The sequence below is a fragment of the Phyllostomus hastatus genome, unplaced genomic scaffold (genome assembly GCF_019186645.2).
Source record: "Phyllostomus hastatus isolate PE091 unplaced genomic scaffold, TTU_PhHast_1.1 phas_contig_948, whole genome shotgun sequence".
Taxonomy (NCBI): Eukaryota; Metazoa; Chordata; class Mammalia; order Chiroptera; family Phyllostomidae; genus Phyllostomus; species Phyllostomus hastatus.
Genome location: NW_025333993.1, coordinates 9,871,099 through 9,892,604, shown reverse-complemented (window position 1 = coordinate 9,892,604; position 21,506 = coordinate 9,871,099). Strand labels below are relative to the sequence as shown.

Below are 21,506 nucleotides of genomic sequence, written 5' to 3'. Positions count from 1 at the left end.
CACGGAGAGTAAGACAGAAGGCTCCTAGGGTGCAAACGTCAACCTCGGTATCTACCACCCTCCTGAAAAATTTAACGGGATGGTAAGAAAAACACCCAGCCTTCTGAATCAGTAATACCCAGGCAACTGAGCAGTTCACCGTACAACGGGCAACGTCAGATCCGTGTTTCTCCTAGCAAACTTCTCTTTACAAATCAGTGAGGGTGGTATTGACCACCAAGCCAACGGCAAGAAAACGAACACACCACCCAAAACAAAAAAAACCCTCGATTAATCTGCAAAATATTAAAACCACTTTTACCTTGTGATTGAAACAGTGAACACCGAAAGCACCGCAAGTCCAAGTGTCTGCAGGCCGCACGAGCGCGTCTGTCCCCACCCGGAGGCCCTCACCAGGGACGCCGACGCAGCGCAGACGGTGGCCGCGCCCCCTCAGGGCCGTGCACAAAGGAGAGCACACACCGGAGTTTGTTACGAAAATAGAGTTTATTAAAAACATCCCTATTGTTTGAGGAGCTTTCACTGTTACCATGTCTTAAATTAAAAAAAAAAAAAATAGAGAGCACTTCTAATTACGATTTGTAAACTTTTTAAAGTCAAAACTTTTAAAAAGTTACAGCAAAAAGGGTAATATTTATTCATATTTTCAGTATTTTTTGTTATTTTGTGGCTATTTTTAAATAGAAGGGAAGCAATCAAATTGCTCACGAGGCCCCACGACGACCGTGGGGCAGAAAGAGCGGGGCCAATATGATACAGCGTCTGTACACCTCCAGCCCCTGCGCTGGTGCCCCGCCCCGCCCCGCCGGCGGTCCCGCCCCTAGCGAGCCTCCGCGGCCGGGCCCGGCTCCTTCTCGGGGCCGGCGGACGAGGTAGCCTCGGCGGGCAGCTCTGCAGCAGGCTTCGCGGCCGCCGCTGTGGCCGCAGACTCCCCCTGGGCGAGTTCGGAGACTGTCTCTGCGGCGCCCGCTTGGCTGAGGGGAGGGTCGGCGGCCCGGTCGGCCCCCTCGGGCTTCTCCTTGCCCCGGCTGTCCTCCTTCTCCCTGCGCGGCTCTCTGTCCCTCGAATCCCTCTCCCTGTCTCGGTGCCCGCCGGACCGCCTGCTTCGGTCTTCCAGGTCTCTGTGTCTGTCCCGGTCCGGGCTCCTCCGGCCCCACTCGCGCCGCTCGCGGCCACTAGTCTCCCTCTCGTCACTCCGGTTCCCGTAGCGGTCCCGGTCATTCTCCACCCTATTTCCGAAAGGTCTTCGTCCAAACCTTTCTTGGTCTCTCCCTGGATTGAACTGCTGCCTGTTCTCGTTTCTGAACGGCTGCGGCTGCGGCTGCGGCTGCTGCGCCGGCGGCGGCTGCTGCTGCGCAGGTGGCGGCTGCTGGGGCTGCGACTGAGGTGGCGGCTGCTGGGGCTGGGGCTGGGGCTGCTGCTGTCTCCCGTCTCTGTCGTCAGGGCCCCCCGGGCCCGGTCCTGGGCCCCCCAGCCCCGGCATCCCGCCAGGCCTGACGAAGGGGCCGTGCGGCGGGAAGGGGCCCTTCATCCCGTGGGGCGGGGGCACCCCGAAGCCCCCCGGCCCGGGCGGCGGGCCCCGGTGCATCATGTGCGGCGGCACGGGCCGCGGCGGCATCAGCGGGAAGCGCTGCAGGTGCGGCGGCGGCATGCCCGGGGGGCGCTGCAGCGGGATCATGCCGGGCCGGGCCCCCAGCAGCCCGGTGGACGGTGCCTGCAGCCCGATGACGGGGCCGGGGGCGACTCCTTGCGTTCCTGAAAGGCAACGAGAGTCCAAATGTAAATAAAGTAACGGAAGACGGTGTTGTATTTCCAAGTCTCCCGTGGAGCCTGAAACAAGATGACATTTTATCCACCTTCCTCAAACTGCGGACCGCTTGCCAGGATCCCCGCCAACCCAAGGCGAGGGCCCAGCGACCACACAGCGACACACTGCCTGTCGCCCACGTTCGAGGTAAGGCATCGGCACACTGGCCGCCTCAGCCTCCACGCGGAGGTCAGGCAGGGGCACGGGCACACGGTGACGGCCGGGCTCTGGGAGGAGGGGCCGCTTTGCCCCTCGGAGTGCCGGGAGCGCCCGAGAAACACAGTGTGCCACGCCACTTCCCGTGTCCTCCCAGGAAAGCTCACACGCTCAGCCTTAGTCCTGCCCTTTCCTGAGAAAAAGACAGCGCCACCAACCAGAAAACCAAGTGACAAGGACCCCCAGCTCCGTGCCACTAGAACGCCTCCGCAGTGCCCCCGCAGCGAGCGCCCCACACACAGGCCCACGAGAGAAAGGCCCAGCACGAACGCGGAGGGCGCTCTCCAGGCCCCGGGCCCCCGCCCTGAAAGCACAGACGCCGCGTCTCCGGCGAGGCGGAGGGGCCACGGGCGACCGACCCAGTGAGAGCTGCCGAAGTGACAGAGCCTCGTCGGGCTCCGAGCCCCCATGCGAGGACTGGCCGTGCTCCTCCAGCTGGAGGAGACGCGCGCCGTCCGCCAGGCCAGCGTTCGATTCGGTCTGCCGCTTCAGGGCCAGGAAGGCACGGTCACCTCTCCGTCTATTTCTCTGCGAATGTGAGCATCGCAAGGCAAAGGCCATGCACGCCCCCCGGGAGTCGCCCTGGCAGACAACGCTCCAGACGCGACGAGACACGAGCGAACCCAGGGCGGTGCGTGCTCACGGCCACAAGAGCCCAGCACTTGACACGCGGTGTTCGAACCCCCCCCCTCCGACACCAGGCTGTTTTGTCTACGTCTTGAATCGCTTCCTCCCGCCTGCTCTAAGCGGACGTTCAGCAAGTCCCGCCTGCTCCCAGGTCCTCTGTGTGGACAGTTAACCAAATGTGGCCAACGAGGAGCTCCACCCAGTCTCTGCCCCGACCCCCGCTCCGTGGGTGCGAAGCACCCGGCACCGTGGGCTGCGTGCTGAGTGCAGGCCAGTTCGCACCGCTGTGCCCACGAACTCTCACAGGCTTGGTGTTCCGTGAAACAAAACACCTTCTTTTAAACGCCCGGAGAGAAACCCGTTCGGTGAGTGCAAGCTTACGTAGGCGTGACCTCAGAAACAGGGCTAATCACACCTGCCTCGAGCTGAGATCGAGGGGCGCAAACCCCGGAGCGGCGAGCCCGCGGCCCGGCCCAGACCCGGCCCCCCGCCGAGTGCCGGGGCCCTTGGGCCGCACGTGCGCTCGGACGGCGACCAACAGCCTGCCGCCGGGCGTGTGACGCACAAACAAGTTTTCAGTCCTGACCACCACGGTCACTCTCACGAAGGGAGCTGCACTTCCCGCCAGGGACCGAAGACCGGCGTCCCACTGTCACGGGGTCGCTGCGGCACACCCAAGTAGCCACAGGCTCGAGGGGCCGCGGCCAGTGTTCACACAGCCCTGGAGACGTGGGGAGGGCTCCATGCGTCACAAGGGCCGCAGCTCAGGTGAGTCTGAGAGGAAACCCGGTCGGGGTGGGAAGGTCCCATCCCTGCTCGTTCCCACGGGACGAGCCCCCCTCCCAAAACAAACGGGGGCCAGAGGACGCAAGGCCGCCTCGCCCGGCACCCAGGTCAGTGAGCGGCTCTCCCTGAGACACGGAAGCCCGCCCCTCGAGCGTCTCTCCCACCGGTTCTGACGTGGCTCGAGGGTGCAGCTCCGCTCCACAGGGCGGGCACGGAACCCTCTGCACACTGACGCCACCCCCAACGCGCAGCTTTACAGAGAAGGGCGCTGCCTAATTCACCTGCCCTACACATGCAGATGTTTACTTGATCCCCCTTCCTCTTTTGTAAATAACGAATGGGTTTCCTTAACCCTTCATGGCCCAAGAACATTTACAGACTTTCTAGAGAATGTTCCCTTGGTCCCAAATGTTGGTCTTCAGGAAGAGAAGCCCTTCTTTCTCGGGACAGAGTGGCTAATCTTGGCAGAGACACCGAGACCTGGTGGGTCCAGGTTACACCGGGAGGGGACGTGCTGAGGAGACAATCACTGTGCGCGCGCCTGGAGCCCAGAGAGGAGTCCCTGTCCCCAGAATGGAGGTTTAAAAAGGAAGAGTTTAGACCTGAGGAAGCACATTCGAAGAAGATAAAAAATCTGTGATGTAGCAAGATTTTAAGATGAACCAAGAAAAAGACAGCCCAAAGTTTCTGAATTTAGAGTTCATCCAGTTTAAGAAACACATGGCAGTTTAACGCAACCCAAGACGTGGCTGCACACTTCTTAGGATGAGCCAGGAGAGGGCGGTCCCAGAGGAAAGATGAACGCAGTGGTGCCTCGGCCGCCCCAGCGAGGGCACCCAGGGCTGCAGGAGCTCAGCAGCAGGTGCGAGGGGGAGGCGGACCGCGCTGGCGCAGCGGGGCGTGGACGAGGACAGGCAGTGTGCAGCCGGGGGGCAGGCACGGCGGGTCTGGAGCGGGCCCTGCGGGAATGCCCGGCCCATCGGTCCACTGGCCGCTCTCCTCGAGGACGCAGGGGACGCCTGGGCCAGGGTGCACGAAGGCAAGGCAGTCCCGCCAGGCGGCCGGTGGCCCTGCCCCCCGCTGCCTCCCGGCCCTTCCACTGCAAACAACCCCGTCACCCCCACATGCTCTCCTCTGAGTACCCCACTCTCCGAACCCCCCGCCCCCGCCAGCTCTCTCCAGGCCTACCAGCATCACCCCCGGTGCCTTCCCCACCACAGAGGCCTCCATGCTGTGTTTATGTGCAACTCTTCTACCTAAGCTGCACCTGACCGAGGCTGGGGCTTCCCTACCCCGACCCCGCTGGCTGGTTTCGTTGTGACCTCCTAACCCCAGCCACGCATGCCCCCTTCGTCCTGGCCCGCAACCCGAATCTTCCTGCTTGTTCGCATTCTCACGTCCTCCCACGTACTCCACCTGTCCCCCTCTCTCCTGGATCCTGCCTGTTCTTAACTGGTTTACGCCGCCTTAGAATAACCTCAGCGGGATGCGATTCAGGGCCCACGTTCATCCACGTGAAAGCGTGTAATTCTGCTTGCACGCTATTCAAGGCTGGGCAACCACGGCCATCAGCTTCAGAACGCGCTCACCACCTCGCAGAACCCTGTACCCACTCACCCCGCCCCGCCCCACAGCCACGTCTCCCGTTGACGGCTCAGCGCACCGGCCTGTGCTGACAGTGCACGGGCCTGCACAGCGTGGCATCCATGACCGGCTCCTCTCCCTCAGCACATCTGCCTGAGGTTCCCTCGTGTAGTCGCAGGCGTCGGTCGGGCCGGGCAGGCCTCACTTCACCGCTCTTCGCAGGTACTGCTTTTTTATTTTTATTTTTTCACGCCCGCGGAGGGTTGGGGCAGCCCCACGTCAGTCAAGGCCACGGGCACAGTTTTTCCAGCAGCATCTGCTCGCTTTGGGTCTGTGCCACGTTTTGGTAGTTCTTGCCGCATGTCAAACCTTTTTGTGATTGGCTATGGGCATCGGTGACCTTTGATGTTGCCACTGCAACTGTTTTGGGGCGCCCTAACCAGGCCCGTGAAGACGGCGAACATTTCCACAAACGCTGTGTTCTGACGGCTCCCCCCGCCCCGCCGTCGCCATCTCTCGGCCTGTCCCCGGCCTCCGTCTTCCGAGACGCGGCAGCACAGACACCACACCAGCGAATAAACGACCAACCCTGCGACGGCCGTGGGGACTCCAGTGGGGGGGAGGCCACGCTTCTCAACGCACATCAGAAGCCATGATGGCGGGGCGGAGCGAGGAAGGCACGCCCAAGGCTGCGAGGCTGAAAGCCAGGCCGCTGGCACGGAGCAGCCGACCGAAGCGCTGCCCCGGGGAGCACGGGATCGGGAAACCGCCTTCCTGCTGCTGCTGCTGCTGCTGCTGCTGCGCAGGGCGCGCTGGCGGTCGGGAGAGAAGAGTAAACCGGCCACCTTGCGCCCCGAAACCGAGGCCTGAGCCCGAGCCAGGCCCTCTCTTCGGTCCTGTGAGGGCTGAGGGGCGAGGAAGCTGCGGAAGAGAGTCTGAAGCCGGCGGAGGCGGGCTCGTGGGGTCTCGAGAGAGAGGCCGTCTCCGCGCCAGCAAGTGCCAGTGGCGGGGGGGGGACAGGAGAGGTCCAGAGACCTAGCTCAGCGGACTCGCGAAGGTGGCCCCACTGAGCAGGTTCTCAGCACAGACAGAACTACCTTCTCCCGGGAGACGCCGCCACCTAGGGCGTCCCCGGCCGGAGAGCGGCAGGGCCCGGCTGCAGAGCTTCGGGGCAGGCGGGCTCCCCCCGAGGGGCCCCTGCGGCTGCGGCTGCGACCCGAGGCCAGCGCCCACTCACTGCCCTGGAAACCCGGGGCTCTCGGGACGGTGCTCCGTCTAGTCCGCCTGTGACCGCGGGGACACGAAGCCTGGGTGACAGCACGTCCGCCCACAGCACGGCTCACTGAGTACCTGAAGCCACCACTGAGGCCCACGGCCAGGACACAGCGACCCAGAAGAGTGTTGCTCACGGGGAGTGCGCCGGTCACCCAAAGCCCCGAGGGAGATGGACTGGATCAATGTTGTTCTCATGCCTGCTAACCCAGCATCCACTCTGCAGCCAGGGGTCAAGCGGTTAATTGTGACTTTCAAGTCTCACGACCTAAGAAATACATTTTGTATGGCCACAGCTGCCCCAGACATGATTTCTCTGGTGGATCCGGGCAAAGTAAATTGGAAACTCTCTGGAAAGGGTCCCCCAAGTCTAGATGACATTAAGGACCTCTGTGATTCATGGGAGAGGTCAAAACAGCAACGTCGACAGGACATGGGAAGGAGCCGGTCGCCGGCCTCGAGGATGACCGTGACGGGTCCGAGGCTTGGAGGCCGGCGGCGGCGGCAGAGGCGGCGGAGCGGCAGGAGCGCGAGGGCTGGAAGCGGAGCCCGGAGATGGGCTGAAGTGCTGCAAACTTGGAGCAGAGCTTGGGGGGACTGACCCCAATGTTGAAAAAAGCGCCAAACGACGAGGCAAATTTCACTGTCGCCTTGTTTTAAGAAATTGCCACCTGGATATAGTCAGTAGCCATCAACAAGGAGGGCAAGACGCCCCGCCAGCAAAAAGATTCCAATTCCCTGAAGCCTCGGACGAGGGTCAGCATTTTTTAGGAGTGAAGTGATTTTCAGTCAAAGTGTGCACATTTTTTTAGGACATGCTCTTGCACACTCAGCAGACCAGAGGAGTGTAAGTGTGACTCTCACAGGCAGGGGAAGTGTGACGTCTCACAGCCGAGACGTCTGAGGCTCGCCCCACCGCACCGCTTGCTTCACGGCAGTGGTCTGGAGCCCAGCCTGCTCGCGTCCCTGAGGGCACTGCACTTCGCTCTTCGTGGCCAAGTCGTGCTCCGTCATACGGGCGCACCGCCTTTATCCCAGCTGCCTGTCACTTCAGGAAAAGTAAAGACCCAGAGAAACGTGTGTCTCCCCGCTGACCAACCACCACACCTACCAGCTCACTCACCTGCGCCTTCCGTCTGTCCGTGAGCTCGCTTCTGAAGGCCAGGCAGGCCCCGCCACCCCTCAGACCCCGAGCCCACCCCCTTCCCTCGTGAAAGGCTCTCGGCTAGCAAATGTTTCTGTCTGGCGCCAAACATTTCCCTCCCACTGCACCTTCCAGTAACAAAGGTATTATAATCTCACCCATCTTTCAGAAATAAAAAAATAAACCTCACTTTTCACCTCCTTTCAGTGACTGCCCCGTTTTCCCATCCCCCCCCAGAGAAAACCTCGGGTGTCCCACACCACGGCACGCACTTCTTCGCTGCCCACCCTCTCTCTGCCCCGTGCGCCTGGTTTTGGACCCGTCGCCCCAACGAATCCACGCTGCCCAAGGCCCGCCGCACGGTGCCAGCTCGCCACGCGCAGCTGCCCTGTCTGGTCCTCGCCCCACACACGGCACCCGGTCCTCCCTTCCACCCAGGGACTCTCCGCCTGCTTCCGGAACACCTCCCCTTTCTTGGCTTCCGAGCTGACTGCCCCGCCTTCTCGGTGCCGCCTGCCGGACACCGGACGGGGCAGTGCAGGGCGGGTCAAATGCACAGGAGTGGTCTGCGCGAGGCTGCCTCCAGGTCTAGCCTCGCCACGTGCGGCTGTGCCCGCGGGCAGGGTTCCCACCGTTTCACGGCCCAGCACCCCACGTGTGAAGTGGGCGCCGCTCTGCCCACCGGGCTGGGAGGCTCCAGTGAGACGGTCTGTTCACACCCCTCGCAGGAACGCCCGGGACTCGGAACCTCGTTCTCAGCACATGGCCCACGTTCCGAGTGGAAGTCTCACTGCTGGCTCGCCCCTCCCCACCCCTCTCGTTCCCTCCCCGGGGAACCCTCTCCGGCCCCAGCGGCTGCGCTGACGGCACCGGAACCGACAGCGCCGGACTTCATCGACCAGCTGCGTCCTGGACACGTGCACGGCCCGTCGAGGCTGAAGCGTCCGACGTCGTAACCGGGTGCCCTCCTGATGCCCCGGCTCCTCGGTGAGAGCTGCCATCTCAGGGACGGGCACCCCCCGCCCCCCGCCAACCGCTCAGGTCAAGGTCATGTGTGACTCCTTCCTCTCACCCCCCAGAGCTGTAAGGCAGTTCTGCAAGCCCCACCTTTAAAATAAAGCCAGAACCCAACGCTCACTGCCTCAGATGCACCTCCACAACGTGGGCTTGCACTTCACCTACTCGACAGCCTTCAGACTGGCCTCCTTCCCCTCTGCCGGTTCCCTGCGCGGCAGCCACGGCAGTCCTTTAGAGAACGTGCGTCCCTTGGAACCCCCTGTTCGGACCCTCCACCCCCACCACAGCCTGCCAGCCCCCCGCCCGCCCCCCCAGCTGCACCACCCCACCGTGGCCCTCACACAAGCCCAGTCCGCCCTCAGCCCAGGCCCCTCTTCCGTGCCAGCAGCAACCTCTCTCCTCCATGTGCCTGGGCTCGTTCCTCCACGGTTCCCCTGCAGATCCGCCCCCCGGCCGTCCTGTGTGCAGCAGCGCACCCCACAGGCTGCTCCTCCAGCCCCCGACCCTCTGCTTTCCTCTCTTCACAAGCACCCTCCACGTGAGACCGTCAGTCTGCTGACTGCCTGAGCCCCTGCCGGCACGCGCGTTCCAGGAAGACAGGCCTGGTCTCGTTCGCCCAGGCGTCTCTGGGTCCCAGCAGAGCGAGTGCCTGGCCACGGCAGGTGCTGAAAGAACCCACGGCAAACATCCGAACGAGCGGTGGGGGCAGAGGTGACGACAGACTCATGAGGACACCTCCGGGCGGCGGGTAAAGAGGGCACCAGCTCCAGGCCTCTGCGCAGGGCAGCCGGGCTCTGCCCGCGGGCACCTGAGACGCCCTGAGGCTCGAGAGGCTGCGGTTCCTGCACGAGCCCGACTGCTGTGCTGGCGGCAGGCCTGCCTGCGTGGAGCTGACCCCAGCAGGACATCATCGTGGTGTTTTGCATCAACCCAACACAAACCTCCCACTTGGGGAGAAAGGTCGGCCGCTCCTCTCTCTCACCAAGGCCTCGATGTCCACAGGGGGGGTCTCCAGGTTCACCAAGTGTTCTCTTTTATTCCAGCCCTTCAGAATACGGAAACAGGCCCTGCCCGGTGTGGCTCGGTGGACTGAGCGCCAGCTTGCGAACCATGGGGTCACCGGTTCGATTCCCAGTCGGGGCACGTGCCTGGGGTGTGCAAGAGGCAACCAACTGCACACTGCTGTTTCTCTCCCTCCCTTTCCCCCGCCCTTCCCCTCTCTCTAAAAAGAAAGAAATAAAATCTTAAAAGACAGACAGAAAGAAAACGGACTCAGGACAACCCCCGAGTGTGTGTCTTCTGCCTGATTCACCAGTTAACGACATTCAAGGAGTGACGGACCACTCTGCCCGCCACGCCATTCTCGCCGGAGGCACTGTGTCGGCCGCCGGGGAGAACGGGAGGATAAGGGGCTCGTTTTCAAAGAATTAAAGCCCACTTTAGATTACATTGTACATGAAGATTATTTTTAAAATCGTGCTTAGAATATTAGTGAAAGATTTTTAAAGAGAAATTTGAGTTTTCAATAATTAATGCAGGCAGGCTGGTATCTATTTTTAGCATAAGGTACACTTTTGATAAAATCTATTACATGGGAACCAGAATTTCAAATAAAGAGAAATCAGAGATTGATTACTATCAGTTAAAAATGACTCCTGGTTTTTCCTTAAAAAAAAAAAAAAGTGTGATAGGGCTTTGTCTGATTATTTCCCCATGGTTCACTTGCTTTTTAGAATTCCAGTTTGCACATTAATTGCTCTCCTACTATAATTGGCGAAGTGTAACAGCTATGACTTAGATTTAAGAGCTGGGCTATTAGCATGAACAGTTTAAAACATACAGTTAACCTATCACTGAATGAGATTATCCACGAGGAATTTTTTCTCAATGCTATCAGCAAAGAAATCTTACCTGGAACTCTTCACAGCAGAATCTGGCTAATAAAACGCGCCCAGAGCCCCGCCCCGCCCCACCCCCTGCCCCCAGCCCCAGAGAGCGAGGGTGAATGAGGGTGAAGACTGTGGGCGGGGGCTCTGCGGCCGAGGGAGTGCAGGGGGTGTGGGCAGAACGTGACGGGCACCTTCCGGGCCCTTCCTCGAGACCTTTCCCGTGTGCCGTCTGCAGTGCTGCCCCTGCCGAGAAAGCTCCAACCCACAGCAGGGCGAGCACCGGCTGTGGGCTACCTGCAGGAAGGAGCTCCTGAACAATGCGACACGCGGAGCTGAAGGCCCCGTGGTGAGTCTGGGGACCCGTTTCCACCGCACCACACGAGTGGGCGACACAGTGCGTGTCCGGACGCCTCCCAGAGGAAGGCGCTTTCACAGGGTCCACGGGCCACGCGCTCGTTTGGCACTGAACCGAGCGCGGGGCGGGTCCTCTGGCTTACGATCACTGTGACTGGACGCCGTGACAAGGTTTGCAGGAAAAAATATCAGGCTGCAAAACACTGTGTTTGAAAAGTTAGATGTTGTTAAAAATACTGCTTTCCAGGACAGTCGTCAGGTCTCCTCTCGGTGCCTCACACCAGCAAGCCGGTGCCTTGACGTTCCAGTCCCAATGTTGTTAAAAGTTACTAATGACTAAAAAAATCTGCGCACAGAAATTTAACTAAAATCACTGCAAACCAAATACCAGTTTTAAAGCAATTACAGAAGTCAAGGGTAAAATTAGTTGTCTTCTAGGCAGTTTCAAGGACTATGAAATACTGCATGAAAGCAAACACAGCTATTTTGGTGTGACAGTTCACAAACCAATTCCGTCCACGTGATTCCTTAGTGTGCGGGTCAGGGAACCCCAACACGTCGTGCCGACTGGGGCCGTGCGCGGGCGGGCGAAGACCCAGCCCAAGGCACACCCAGCACCTCAGGCTGCGGCCTCCCACCTGTCACTTTGGATTTAAATTTTCGGTAACAGAAATTACCAGTAAGCAGGAAACAATCTTACAAATACCCAATTCTTATTAATGAATTTACCATCACCTACAGCAGTGTTACAAAACTGCGAAGCTTCTCTGCACATTAATAATTAAATGTGTTTGGCAAGAAAAGAAGCTTTAATTTTCCACAGAAGGAATGAGTCCAACCTAGGATACTTTTTCCTTGAAAAAACATTTTGGATATACTGGTAACACAGTAGAAACACGTAACACAAACAAACAGTTCTTTTACGTATCTTTTTTATTGTTTGGAACATCAAAGGAACCCAAACTTCGCCTTCACGACAGACTTGACAAAACACGCGGCACAGAGTATGGCAGGCACACGTCGCACAGGAGCAAGCAGGTGCAGGTGCACGTGCACAGGGAGGGGGTGAACAAAGCTGCTGTCGCCGCCGACACCCCCCTCCGGAACGACCAGCGCCAGGACACCTCCCATCGGTCCGCACCAAGCCCCCCTTCTGCCCGCTCTCACGGGGTGTGCAGTGTTAGACGGGATTTCTTTAAACATCGGTGATACCGAATTACTGTGAATCAAGTACTTGTGTCCTCTCAGATGATCGGTCTCTAATAAAACACCCAGAACCTCTAGAAGGTGGAGGGTCAGTTCTCCGTGACTCTGGCTGTGTGGCTGCCTGAGCACGACCCCAGAAACATGGAGTGGCGACCCCAAACCAATGCCTACACTCACGTCTGACGCTCCCAGGGCTCTGCACACGGAACCGGGCCCCGCCCCCGAGCACCCCGCCGCCCCCACCAGCATGACCAGGCCTCATCACAGACCTCCGGCAGCTCTCACGGACGCGTGTCTGGCCCCTGCCACTTAAAAATGTCACTGCTGCACTTCAGAGGTCAGGGCCCGAGTCAGCTAAGTGTCTCAATGACACAGCCGCCTTCCACCGGGAAACTGTTTGAGCACGAGGGACGGGCAGGGGCCAGACACCGTGTCATGCTGTCCGGATGAGGCTCCGTCACGACCAACACACACAGGTTCTCTGCAAGCCAGTTCACGGAACTTTAACATGTGTGTGAACTTGGGGTCTGGTCTGATCTGCCATGAAAACACCCGAGGCAACTATGTCAAGATAAAAATCCGCCCCCCCCCCCAAGGGTCTGCTTCCTTTGTCGAAACCTGTAAGACCCTGAAACCGATCACAGCAGCTAAGCCCCGCCCCGAGGCGGTCTGGGCGCCGCCTGCGGCCCACCCCGCCCCCTGCGGCGTGCCCGCCGGGTGGCAGGCTGTGCAGTCCCCAGGACACCTGCACCCACAGCGTTCCAGTCCCCTTTTCTCGGGCGAAGAAACGAAGTTTGGGGTGTAGTTCGGGGCCACACGCCCCTCCCGGGCTGAGAGGGCAGGGGCGTCCCACGGAAGAGCGCGCCGGGGCGCCCCGAGGAACCCGTGAGCGCCTGCAGCCAGGGCCCCGCAACCTGGCCCAGAGCAGCAGGGCCCCCACCCGACCACTACCTTTGGTGGGTGCGCATGACGTCACCCCTTCCTCCAGACGAGGGGACCACGGCCAGTCTTTTGGGTAACCCCTTCTTTGCATGCACACAGAGAAGCCTCGTTTCTCTGAAAGGTCAAGTTCACGGGGCACTCTTTTCAAGGTTTCTAACAGAAGGAACACAGAAGGCTTTCCTTCTCTGACTGAAACTCCACTTCAGTAAAAACTGCTGATTTTTAACAAGTTTTCACTGTTACGTTATGTCAAATTTTAAGCTTTCCAGATTTTGGAGAGCTGTCAATCTCTGAACTGCGCTTTAAAAGCTACAAAGGCTGCCACAGGCAGGGTGCCACAGCCTGGCACCGTCATGTAACTGACGTCCCCTCCAGCGGGGGTGCTGGGGGCGAGGAGGGGAGGAGGGACAGCACTACAGGTGTGCCAGGTAACGCTAAATCTGCCTTCCCAGCACACACCTTCAGAACGGCCCCACTCTGTTTCCCGTGGTGGATGCGGAGTCTCCCTCGCACACCCCGGCAGTGACAAGAAGCAGAGGGCAGACTCTTCTAGCCCTGAATGGTAAATCAAGGCAGGCTACGTACTCTTCAAGGCTGTTCGAAAGTGGTGGGTATTACACTCTGGGAGATTAATGAAATCTCTTATTCAATTAATTTATTAAGCCCAGAAAAAAAAGCAAAGGCACACAACTCAGTAAACGTTCTCAGGTGGCCTAGCATCCACGGAGGTCAGACCAGAAGATTCCATCTCGAACAGCACTGGTGATCAGGAGTGTGGGTGAGAGAGGGGTTCACCGGGACATTCTGTCCACCTGGGAGCCCGGGAGCCTTGCGACTCTGCCGCAACCGTGAGCACCAGAACAAGACGACACTGAGAACCGCAGCCGCCGGGCCCCAGCCGCTAGTCCGAGTTCCTTCTGCCCGGGGCCCCCCGGCCCCTCTGCGGCGGCCTCCCCACTCCACCGACCGTCTGCTGTCGTCACGACGACCCCCGCTACATCGCTAGTGACAGATCCCAACCCCACACCCTTTTACAGTCACTCAGTCTGTGAGCTGGGGGAAGTAAAGGTCAAGTTCATGATCAACCTACACTCAGTCTTGGGGAGGCCAGAAGACTGCACGCCACTTAGAAACAAGCAGAGCTTTGTTGTAAACGCAGTGCGGGCACGAGGGGAACCCCCGGCAGCCCTGGAAGGCGCAGGTGGGAAGTCGAAGCCTTGCGCCTGGCACCGGCGCCCCACAGCCCGACACCGCAGGTGACCGGGGCGCTCTCTCCGGAAACACCCGAGATGACGCACGCACGTGTGCACGCACGAGCACCCCTGAGCACCCACGGACTCGCGGGACTGGAGCGCCCCCACACCAGGGGGACGAGCCACCCGTGAGGAGACGCAGGTGCTCGGCACACTGGACACTGCCACCTCCAGGACAACAAGTTACTGATGAGGAGACGGTCAGCACAACAAGGACACGGTGCATCCACCTGCAGTTTGGGCGAGCAAGGGTACGGCCTCTTACAGTGGCCCGCGCGCCGAATCACCCCTGCGTCCGTCACCGTGGTCACGCCGGGTGGAGGACAGCAGACGACCCCCAGCGGGGGGACGCCGAGGGCTCTGCCACTCAGGCAACAAAGCCCTCTCACTGCAGCGTATCCAAGACCGTTTTCTTTGCCAGCCCACAGAGGACGCCACCAAAGGCAGATACAGAAAAACCGGTCCAAACCGGGGGCGCGGGGCGCAGGGCGCGGGGCGCTGCGTTGTTGAGGAAATGCCCCCCCTTACGAGGCGGGGCACCGAGCCTCGGACAACGCGCCACCCCTTCCAGGGCCTCTCCTGTCCCACATCAGACACGCAGCCCCCGACTTCCGCTCACGGCAGACACGCACACCACTTCATCGGGGAGGCCGTCTCTGGGCTACTTGTGGTGAAGATCAAGAGCCCGTATTTAAGAGGAAGCTCGTCCTCAAAAGAAAACGTCAGACTCATGGAGGAAATTTCGCCAAAATGACCGGTTCGAAAAGCGACGACCCCTAGCGTGGGCAGAGGAGAAGCAGCGCACGGTAACACATCCACTTACCCAGGAGTGAGACGGGCTGGGTTACAGGAGGGGCGGGCAGACTCGTGGGCGCAGCGGGCGGCACGGCAGAGCCGAACATTTTCGCGCTGTCCCCGGACTCGGCGTTTCCTCTCGCCCCAGACACCACTGTTGGAATGGGATTTCCAATAGGTAAGTCTTTTGTGGTGTCTTCACTTACACCAGCCATAGCAGCTAAGGGACACAACCACAGGGACACGTGAAGCCGAACGGTCCCTCATCCCCTGGCCCCTCTCGCCACACTGCAGACCCCGGCCAGCCCGCCCCACCCCCCGCCCCCGAGAGGGGCGGGCCCACGGGGCCGTGCTTACGGTTGGGGATGCTCATCGGTGGAGTGTGCGGAGGAGGGATGGACACCGGTGGGGTTATGGGAGGCGGGGGTCCAGGCGGAAGGAAACCTACGGCGACAAAGATGGTGTCACTCCCGCGGGGTCACTGTCCCGCGGGGTCACTGTCCCTCAGACTCTGAACCGGCATGTTCTCACACGACCTGGCCTACCTGGTGGGAGATGCATCGGGTTGAACCCTGGGCGCAGGAACGGAGGCGGCGGCGGCGGCGGCGGGACGCCGGGCCCGAAGCCCGGAGGAGGAATCCCCAGGGGAGGCGTGAAAGCGGGCGGCTGCAGGGCGCCGACCACGGGGGGACCGGGCTGCTGCGGCGGCACCTGAGACAGAGGGATGGGGGTCGCACGTGAGCCCTCCCACCCACGGCTGCGGGAGGCCACGAAAACGTCTTCTTGGAAAAAAAAGCTATTTCCAAATTCGTTCTTACTATGTGAGTAAATCCAAACACACGCGGCAATCTGTCCCCGCCCGAAACGACAGTTCTGCCCTCTGCTTCATGACGGCCAACCCACACTGCGCCCACCCGACAGAACACGCCCCGCTGAACAACGCCCCGAGAATAGGCGGCCCCAAGACACAGAACTCGGGGAAAAGCTCCCCGACCTGTGCACAGTGACCCGGCCTCAGGCCCCAGGGTCGGCTGGCTGCCGCCCCGAACCGGCTCTGGGCCCTGGGCAGGCGTGCGCAGACCTCAGCGTACACGTCTGGGAGTGCAAGGTGTCGCCCTTGCGGACTGCGGGGGTCGAAGGGCTAGTGCACGCTAAATGCCGGTGCCTGGCACTGTGCAAACACCCGGCAAAGAAACCTTAGCTATTAATAAAAGTAAGCACAGTCGGTTTTAACACGTTAGCCAGGCCCCTTTCAGTGAGTGCCGATGTGCTGGAGTCTCGTTTCAAGCCGACACCGACAGGCACGGTGGGAGGCCGACTGCCGGTTTGGGGAACCTCCAGCGAACGCAGGAGGCCAGGCCCCCACTTCCCGTTAGTGCAGATCTACCGGCCAGGTTTGCCGTGAGAAACTGAGAAAGGGAGGTACTGAAAGACGAGAAAAAGCCATATAAAAGCTATGGCTCAACTATTTATAGTTTTAACCAAAAGGTTTTTTATGATTCAGCTTATTATGTAACAGGAAACCCGCGAGTATCTGACACACATGAGCTCACTGAACCCCCAGAATGGCTCTGACCAAGGAAGACGCCAGGGCCCAGGGCGGGAGCCAGGAGAGGGGCCTGCGTCTCACACACAGGGAGCCCAAGCCGGGAGGTCAGGTGCCTCGCCCAAGGTCTCACTGCTGAGCGAACCGCGGAGCTGGGACCAGACCCTGTTCTGCCAGAATCCAGAGCCTTTCTTCTGAAGCACCAGGACAGTAAGGGCTCTCTAAGAATACGCCTTCATGGTTGATGGCACTCAATCGATTAAAAAATTTCATGACGGCCCACCCAGAATGAAGGCTTAGAAACTACCTTTCCCCACAACAGCTGCCTGCGCAGCTCGAACCCACGCCCCTCCGACCCCGAGTCCACGGAGAACGAAGCCGTGCTGAGAGCACGAGGGGCCGGGACAGGTGTGCCCCTCCCGTCTGCAGCACCACCCGGGGCGCGCTCAGGGACACGGACCGGTGTGGGCAACGCGTGGGCCTGGGTTTCACTCGCATCCGTCAAAAACGTGTCAGAAGACCTCAGCGACAGGTCAGACGCACCAAAATGTGCCACATTAGCAGTGCACACTCACGCACTCGCGACCCGGACCTCGAGTCCAGACGCACAGCCCCACGGGAGGGTCAGAGGGCGTCTCTCAGGCACCTGGGCTTTGCGCAGCGCCCCGAGCGGCCGTACCTGCGGAGGAGGCACCGTTATGGGTGCGGGAACAGGCATCGGGGGGACCGGCACAGGCAGCGGGTTAGGGATGGGCGACACTGGTTCCGTGTGCGAACTTTCCGCCCCTCCGTTCTGAGCAACTTCATTTTCGTGCTTCTTGGGAATTCCTTTCCACTCTGTAAGAGTTCAACAAATTTCACAATGCAGGCCTACCATGTTCAGTCTGTAACTTTAAATCCAGAAATGATTTTTAAAATGCAGATTGTATTAAAAAACCAGCAGTCTGATTACTAAGGAAATATTATGCTAGTCTTATACACAAGATTATGCTAATCTTATACATATTATTTAAATTAGCAGATATGCAAAAAAAAAAAAAAAGTGCTTACTGTGTGCCAGGCACAGTTCTAAGCATTTCATATTCACTAATTGAATCTATTCTTATAACCACAAATAGTTCCCATTATTATTATTCCCATGGCACAAACGAGGAAAACAAAGACAAACTGTCCAAGGTCATATGCCCGCAAGTGGCAGAGACGAGACTCAGCCCAGACACACCGGCTCTCGTAGCTGCTGGGACAGCGTCTGGGGAGGAAGAGCACAACCCGCCCCTGGACCAGAGCCCCCCAGCGTGCCTGGCACCGAGCGGACCCCGACGCCGGGCTGCCTGCGCAGGGAGGGGGGCTGTGGGAACAGGCTCTCCTGCCTTCGCTCCTGCTGGGACGCTTCCTTGACACGCTCACTCTGTTGGCCGAGCCACCCTGCGCAGCTCCGCCGCCAGGCCACCTGTGGGTCTCCAGGCCGTGCCTGCTGGTGCTGCTCTTTCCACACCAGGACCCTAGCCACCCTGGCACTGCTAGTGCTCCTGACCCCAGTAGCGGCACCCGCTGAGCGTGCACTCTCACTCTCGACTCTCCTCTGAACGTTCAAACGTTTCCAAAGCAATCATCACGAAGCCGTGGGTTAAAGCACAGCCTCGCAGTCAACCAGGTTAAGACTCATCTGCTCTGTTTTCCCCAGGATCAGTCATTTTGTTTGGATCTGCATCTCTTCACTTAATACGTTGCTTAATAAAGCAAAGGCCACAAAAGTCACTCTGTAATATTACCAAAGAAATAAAAAAATCTGTCACAAGCATTAACAGGAAAACGCATGACTCGGAAAGACACTGGGTCCTGCCGTACCTGGGTTAAGAGTGTCACCGTCCAACATTCCGCCTTCACAAAAACTCTCCAGTTCTTCAGGCTTGACTTTGTCCCACGGAATATAAGTAACGCCAAGTTCTACATCCCAATACTGCTTATAATCCGCCTTTATTCCTTTGTTTAAGGCCCAGGCGATCTATTCCACCATTCATTAAAAAACAGACAAGAAAGGAAGGCCGAGAATGTCACACATGTTGAGACTTCACTGGTTCCCACTGTTCTCCCCGCCCCCCCCACTTGGGCAGCAAAGCTGCAGTCTGGCCTAGCTCTCCCTGGACCTCACTTGGCACCAGGACACTGGCAGCCCATTCCTGTCACTCTGTCCTAGAATGGAAATTTGATTGGTGTCACCTCCTTACCCACTCCTCCCACCCCGCCCGCCCAGCCGAGCCAGCACAAAACTTAAAGGAAAAGGTTTACCAGGGCCAAGTGCAAACTCCCAAGCACCACCCAACACACCGAGACTTTGGACAAGACCTATCTGTGGCCCAATGCAAGGGCAGAACAGAGTGTTATGACAATGAGGACACACTGACTGTGGCCCTAGGGGAAGAACACCCACGGGTCTATATATCCACTTCTCTATCTTTGTTGAATACTTTTCATAGTTAATGCTAAGATGAAATGACAAATTTTAAATCCAACATTTTTGAAGTGACACAAAATATTTCACCAAATGATATTATATATAAAGCACCAATTACTTAAATACCTTAATGAACTGTTCTATCTACATTAAAAAATAAAAATAAAAATTCTACCACGAACCTAACATTAAACACTGCTAACTTCTAGCAGACACCTCTTTTTTAAGATGCATATGAATGACCGTACCTTTATGGATTTCTGGTTCACTTTGTAGTTCCCGCGGCTCAGCTTCTGCAGGGCGCGGTACGCGTCTTGCCTATGAACCATAACAATATAGGCACAACCTCTGGGAGGAATCATCTGCTCCAAAACATTCCAACGTCATAAAATATGATAACAAAATTAAAGAGCAACAAGATAGAATAGTAAGTAACCAGTTCCCACAACCCACCTCTTCAATCGACCCCTGCTCCAATCACCGGGGACTAAATCACTTGTAAACTGGCACTTTAAATCTGGTCTCCACTGCCAATCATCAACGAGCCTACAACCCCCTAAGCGCTACCACACAGACGCTTCTGCACCTGTCCACTTCCACTGAATAGTTTAATGAACACTCACATTAATCGATTCGATGGGGCCAAACTCCTCCAAGAGACTGGCGACGTCCTGCTGAGTAGTCCTCTTGTCCAGCTGTCCCACCCAGAGCGTGGTGCTGCAGACTGAAACGAACGCCCCTGCCATGAGCACGCACCCGGACAGTGAGCGGCCCTGCACCTCACCCGACGCCATCGCGGCAGAAGTGTGCGTGGGTTACACCGAGATACCGCAGTGGGAACGGCAGACCCTGCACACATTTCAAATCTCTGAATCACTGCGGCACCGCTTCCAGAACTGAGACCAGGACAGTGGACACATGTCCGAGTTGCAGAAACCGGTCTCCGGGAGCAGATCTAAGATGCGACCCTAACTCGTGAACGCCGGCCGGCCGACTCAGCGCTTTCAGTCCCTCTGTGCGAGTGTCCCTGCCCACCTGTGGAGTGCGCGTGGTGCGTCTCGTACAGTCACTCCCAGCAGGGGTGTGTGACCTCGCGGCATCTCTGGGCCACACAGGACGAAGAAGAGTATCTGGGGCCACCCATTAAATACACAAACACTAACGAAAACTAATGAGCAAAAAGAGGGTTTTAAGTCAGCTTACGGTTTCGTGCTGGGCTGCAGGCAGCCCGCGGCCGGCGCCCCGGCCAGGACACACGTTAAACTAACGAGACAGACACAGCGGTGCTTCGATGGCCGCCAGGAACCACCGCGAACCCACGCGCCGAGGAAACGACGCGGGGAGTCTGAAGGCAGAGAGAACTCACCACTCGCCGTTTCTGACTTGATCGGAGGGAGGCCTTTCTGGCGGCGCTCTCTTTCCTTCTCCCGATCCCGTCTTTCCTGGGACCGGGATCTCGGAGAGTGTCGGCGTCTGTCCCGGGACCGGGATCTGGAACGTCGGTGGCGAGACCTCCGAGACCTGGAACCAGACCGAGATCGCCTCCTTTTCGGTGACCTAGCAGTTTCACGAGGATGGAGAACGGGTAGCACACGAAGAGAAAAGTTTTTTTAAAATGTAAGCCTGTGTTAATTTTAGAAAAAGGGAAAAATACAAGCACATAATTTTGGTGAGGGTGAGAGAGAGAAACCGGGAGCAGGGAAAGGCCGGATTGCAAACACGATCAAGACAGCTGCGCACGCATGAAAGTGCCCCAGCGCAGCGCAGACTCTGCGCCAGCAGACCCAGGGAGGGCCGGGTGCCGACCCCGGGCTGCGGCCCCGGGCTGCGGCCGTCACCCCTCTCTCAGTCGGGTCTTCTTCCCACAGCGATTAGAACGCAGTCTGACTATTTCTGTGCTGTCAGCTGCTCAGCGCGTACAGGCGCTGTGCTTGTTACTGTAAGAACTGCCAGGACACAGTTCTGCAATGCACTCTGTGCGCAGGCACCGATGCAACTCAGAGGGAACGAATAGGAGTAAGGTGACTGAGCTTGGAATTTTCTAGACATACTCCTGTCCCCACTCCCACCACACACACACACACACACACACACACACACACACACACGGCTACTCTGTTCACCCAACCTGAAACCAACCCAACTCGATTTTACTCTCAGCGCGTCCCAGGACACGCAGGGTTGGAAAATACTTCCCGGGAATTACCTGGACGCTGACCTGGATCTCGACTTCCTGCTGTCGGACATGTGCCGCTTGTTAACTTCCGGGGCGCACGGCGGCTCGGCTTTCACCTCCTTCAAAGACAAACCAACGAAGAGCCAGCCACCGTTACACACGGGAAGTGAACATTATAAATAAGGCAAGAGGACGAAATCTGAAAGACATTACATCACAGATCTCTTGCCTTGAAGCAGTTCTCTTTTGGTGGCTCGAGTCCATATTACTAGCTCAGTAATCACTGGCCTTCAGTGGGACACATTTTTTACATGGTTGACAAGATTAGAAGAAACACTTCACTTTCAGAAAGAACTCCGTACAGGGTACATGCTGTTCTGCTAAACCACGGTCAGGCACCGTCAAGCACTCTGTACTTCACGTGTCCCAATCCCGAA

General features: G+C 58.4%; 1 protein-coding gene across 4 annotated transcripts in view; it reads right to left on the bottom strand.

Moving 5' to 3' along the window:
• Positions 1 to 539: 539 nt before the first annotated feature.
• SCAF4 (SR-related CTD associated factor 4) overlaps positions 540 to 21,506 on the bottom strand; it is a 55,093-nt gene continuing 34,126 nt past the window's right edge. The window contains exons 11-20 of one of the 4 annotated variants that reach the window (XM_045852647.1): positions 21,100 to 21,188; positions 20,260 to 20,450; positions 19,517 to 19,617; positions 19,142 to 19,255; positions 18,287 to 18,443; positions 17,118 to 17,275; positions 15,438 to 15,603; positions 15,250 to 15,336; positions 14,921 to 15,046; positions 540 to 1,755 (exon numbers count right to left, since the gene is read on the bottom strand). In XM_045852647.1, coding sequence (XP_045708603.1) covers positions 821 to 1,755; positions 14,921 to 15,046; positions 15,250 to 15,336; positions 15,438 to 15,603; positions 17,118 to 17,275; positions 18,287 to 18,443; positions 19,142 to 19,255; positions 19,517 to 19,617; positions 20,260 to 20,450; positions 21,100 to 21,188 — 2,124 coding nt within the window. In that variant the 3' untranslated portion in view covers positions 540 to 820. The remainder of the gene's footprint in view (positions 1,756 to 14,920; positions 15,047 to 15,249; positions 15,337 to 15,437; positions 15,604 to 17,117; positions 17,276 to 18,286; positions 18,444 to 19,141; positions 19,256 to 19,516; positions 19,618 to 20,259; positions 20,451 to 21,099; positions 21,189 to 21,506) is intronic. The other 3 variants (XM_045852649.1, XM_045852648.1, XM_045852650.1) reach the window with 3 other exon arrangements.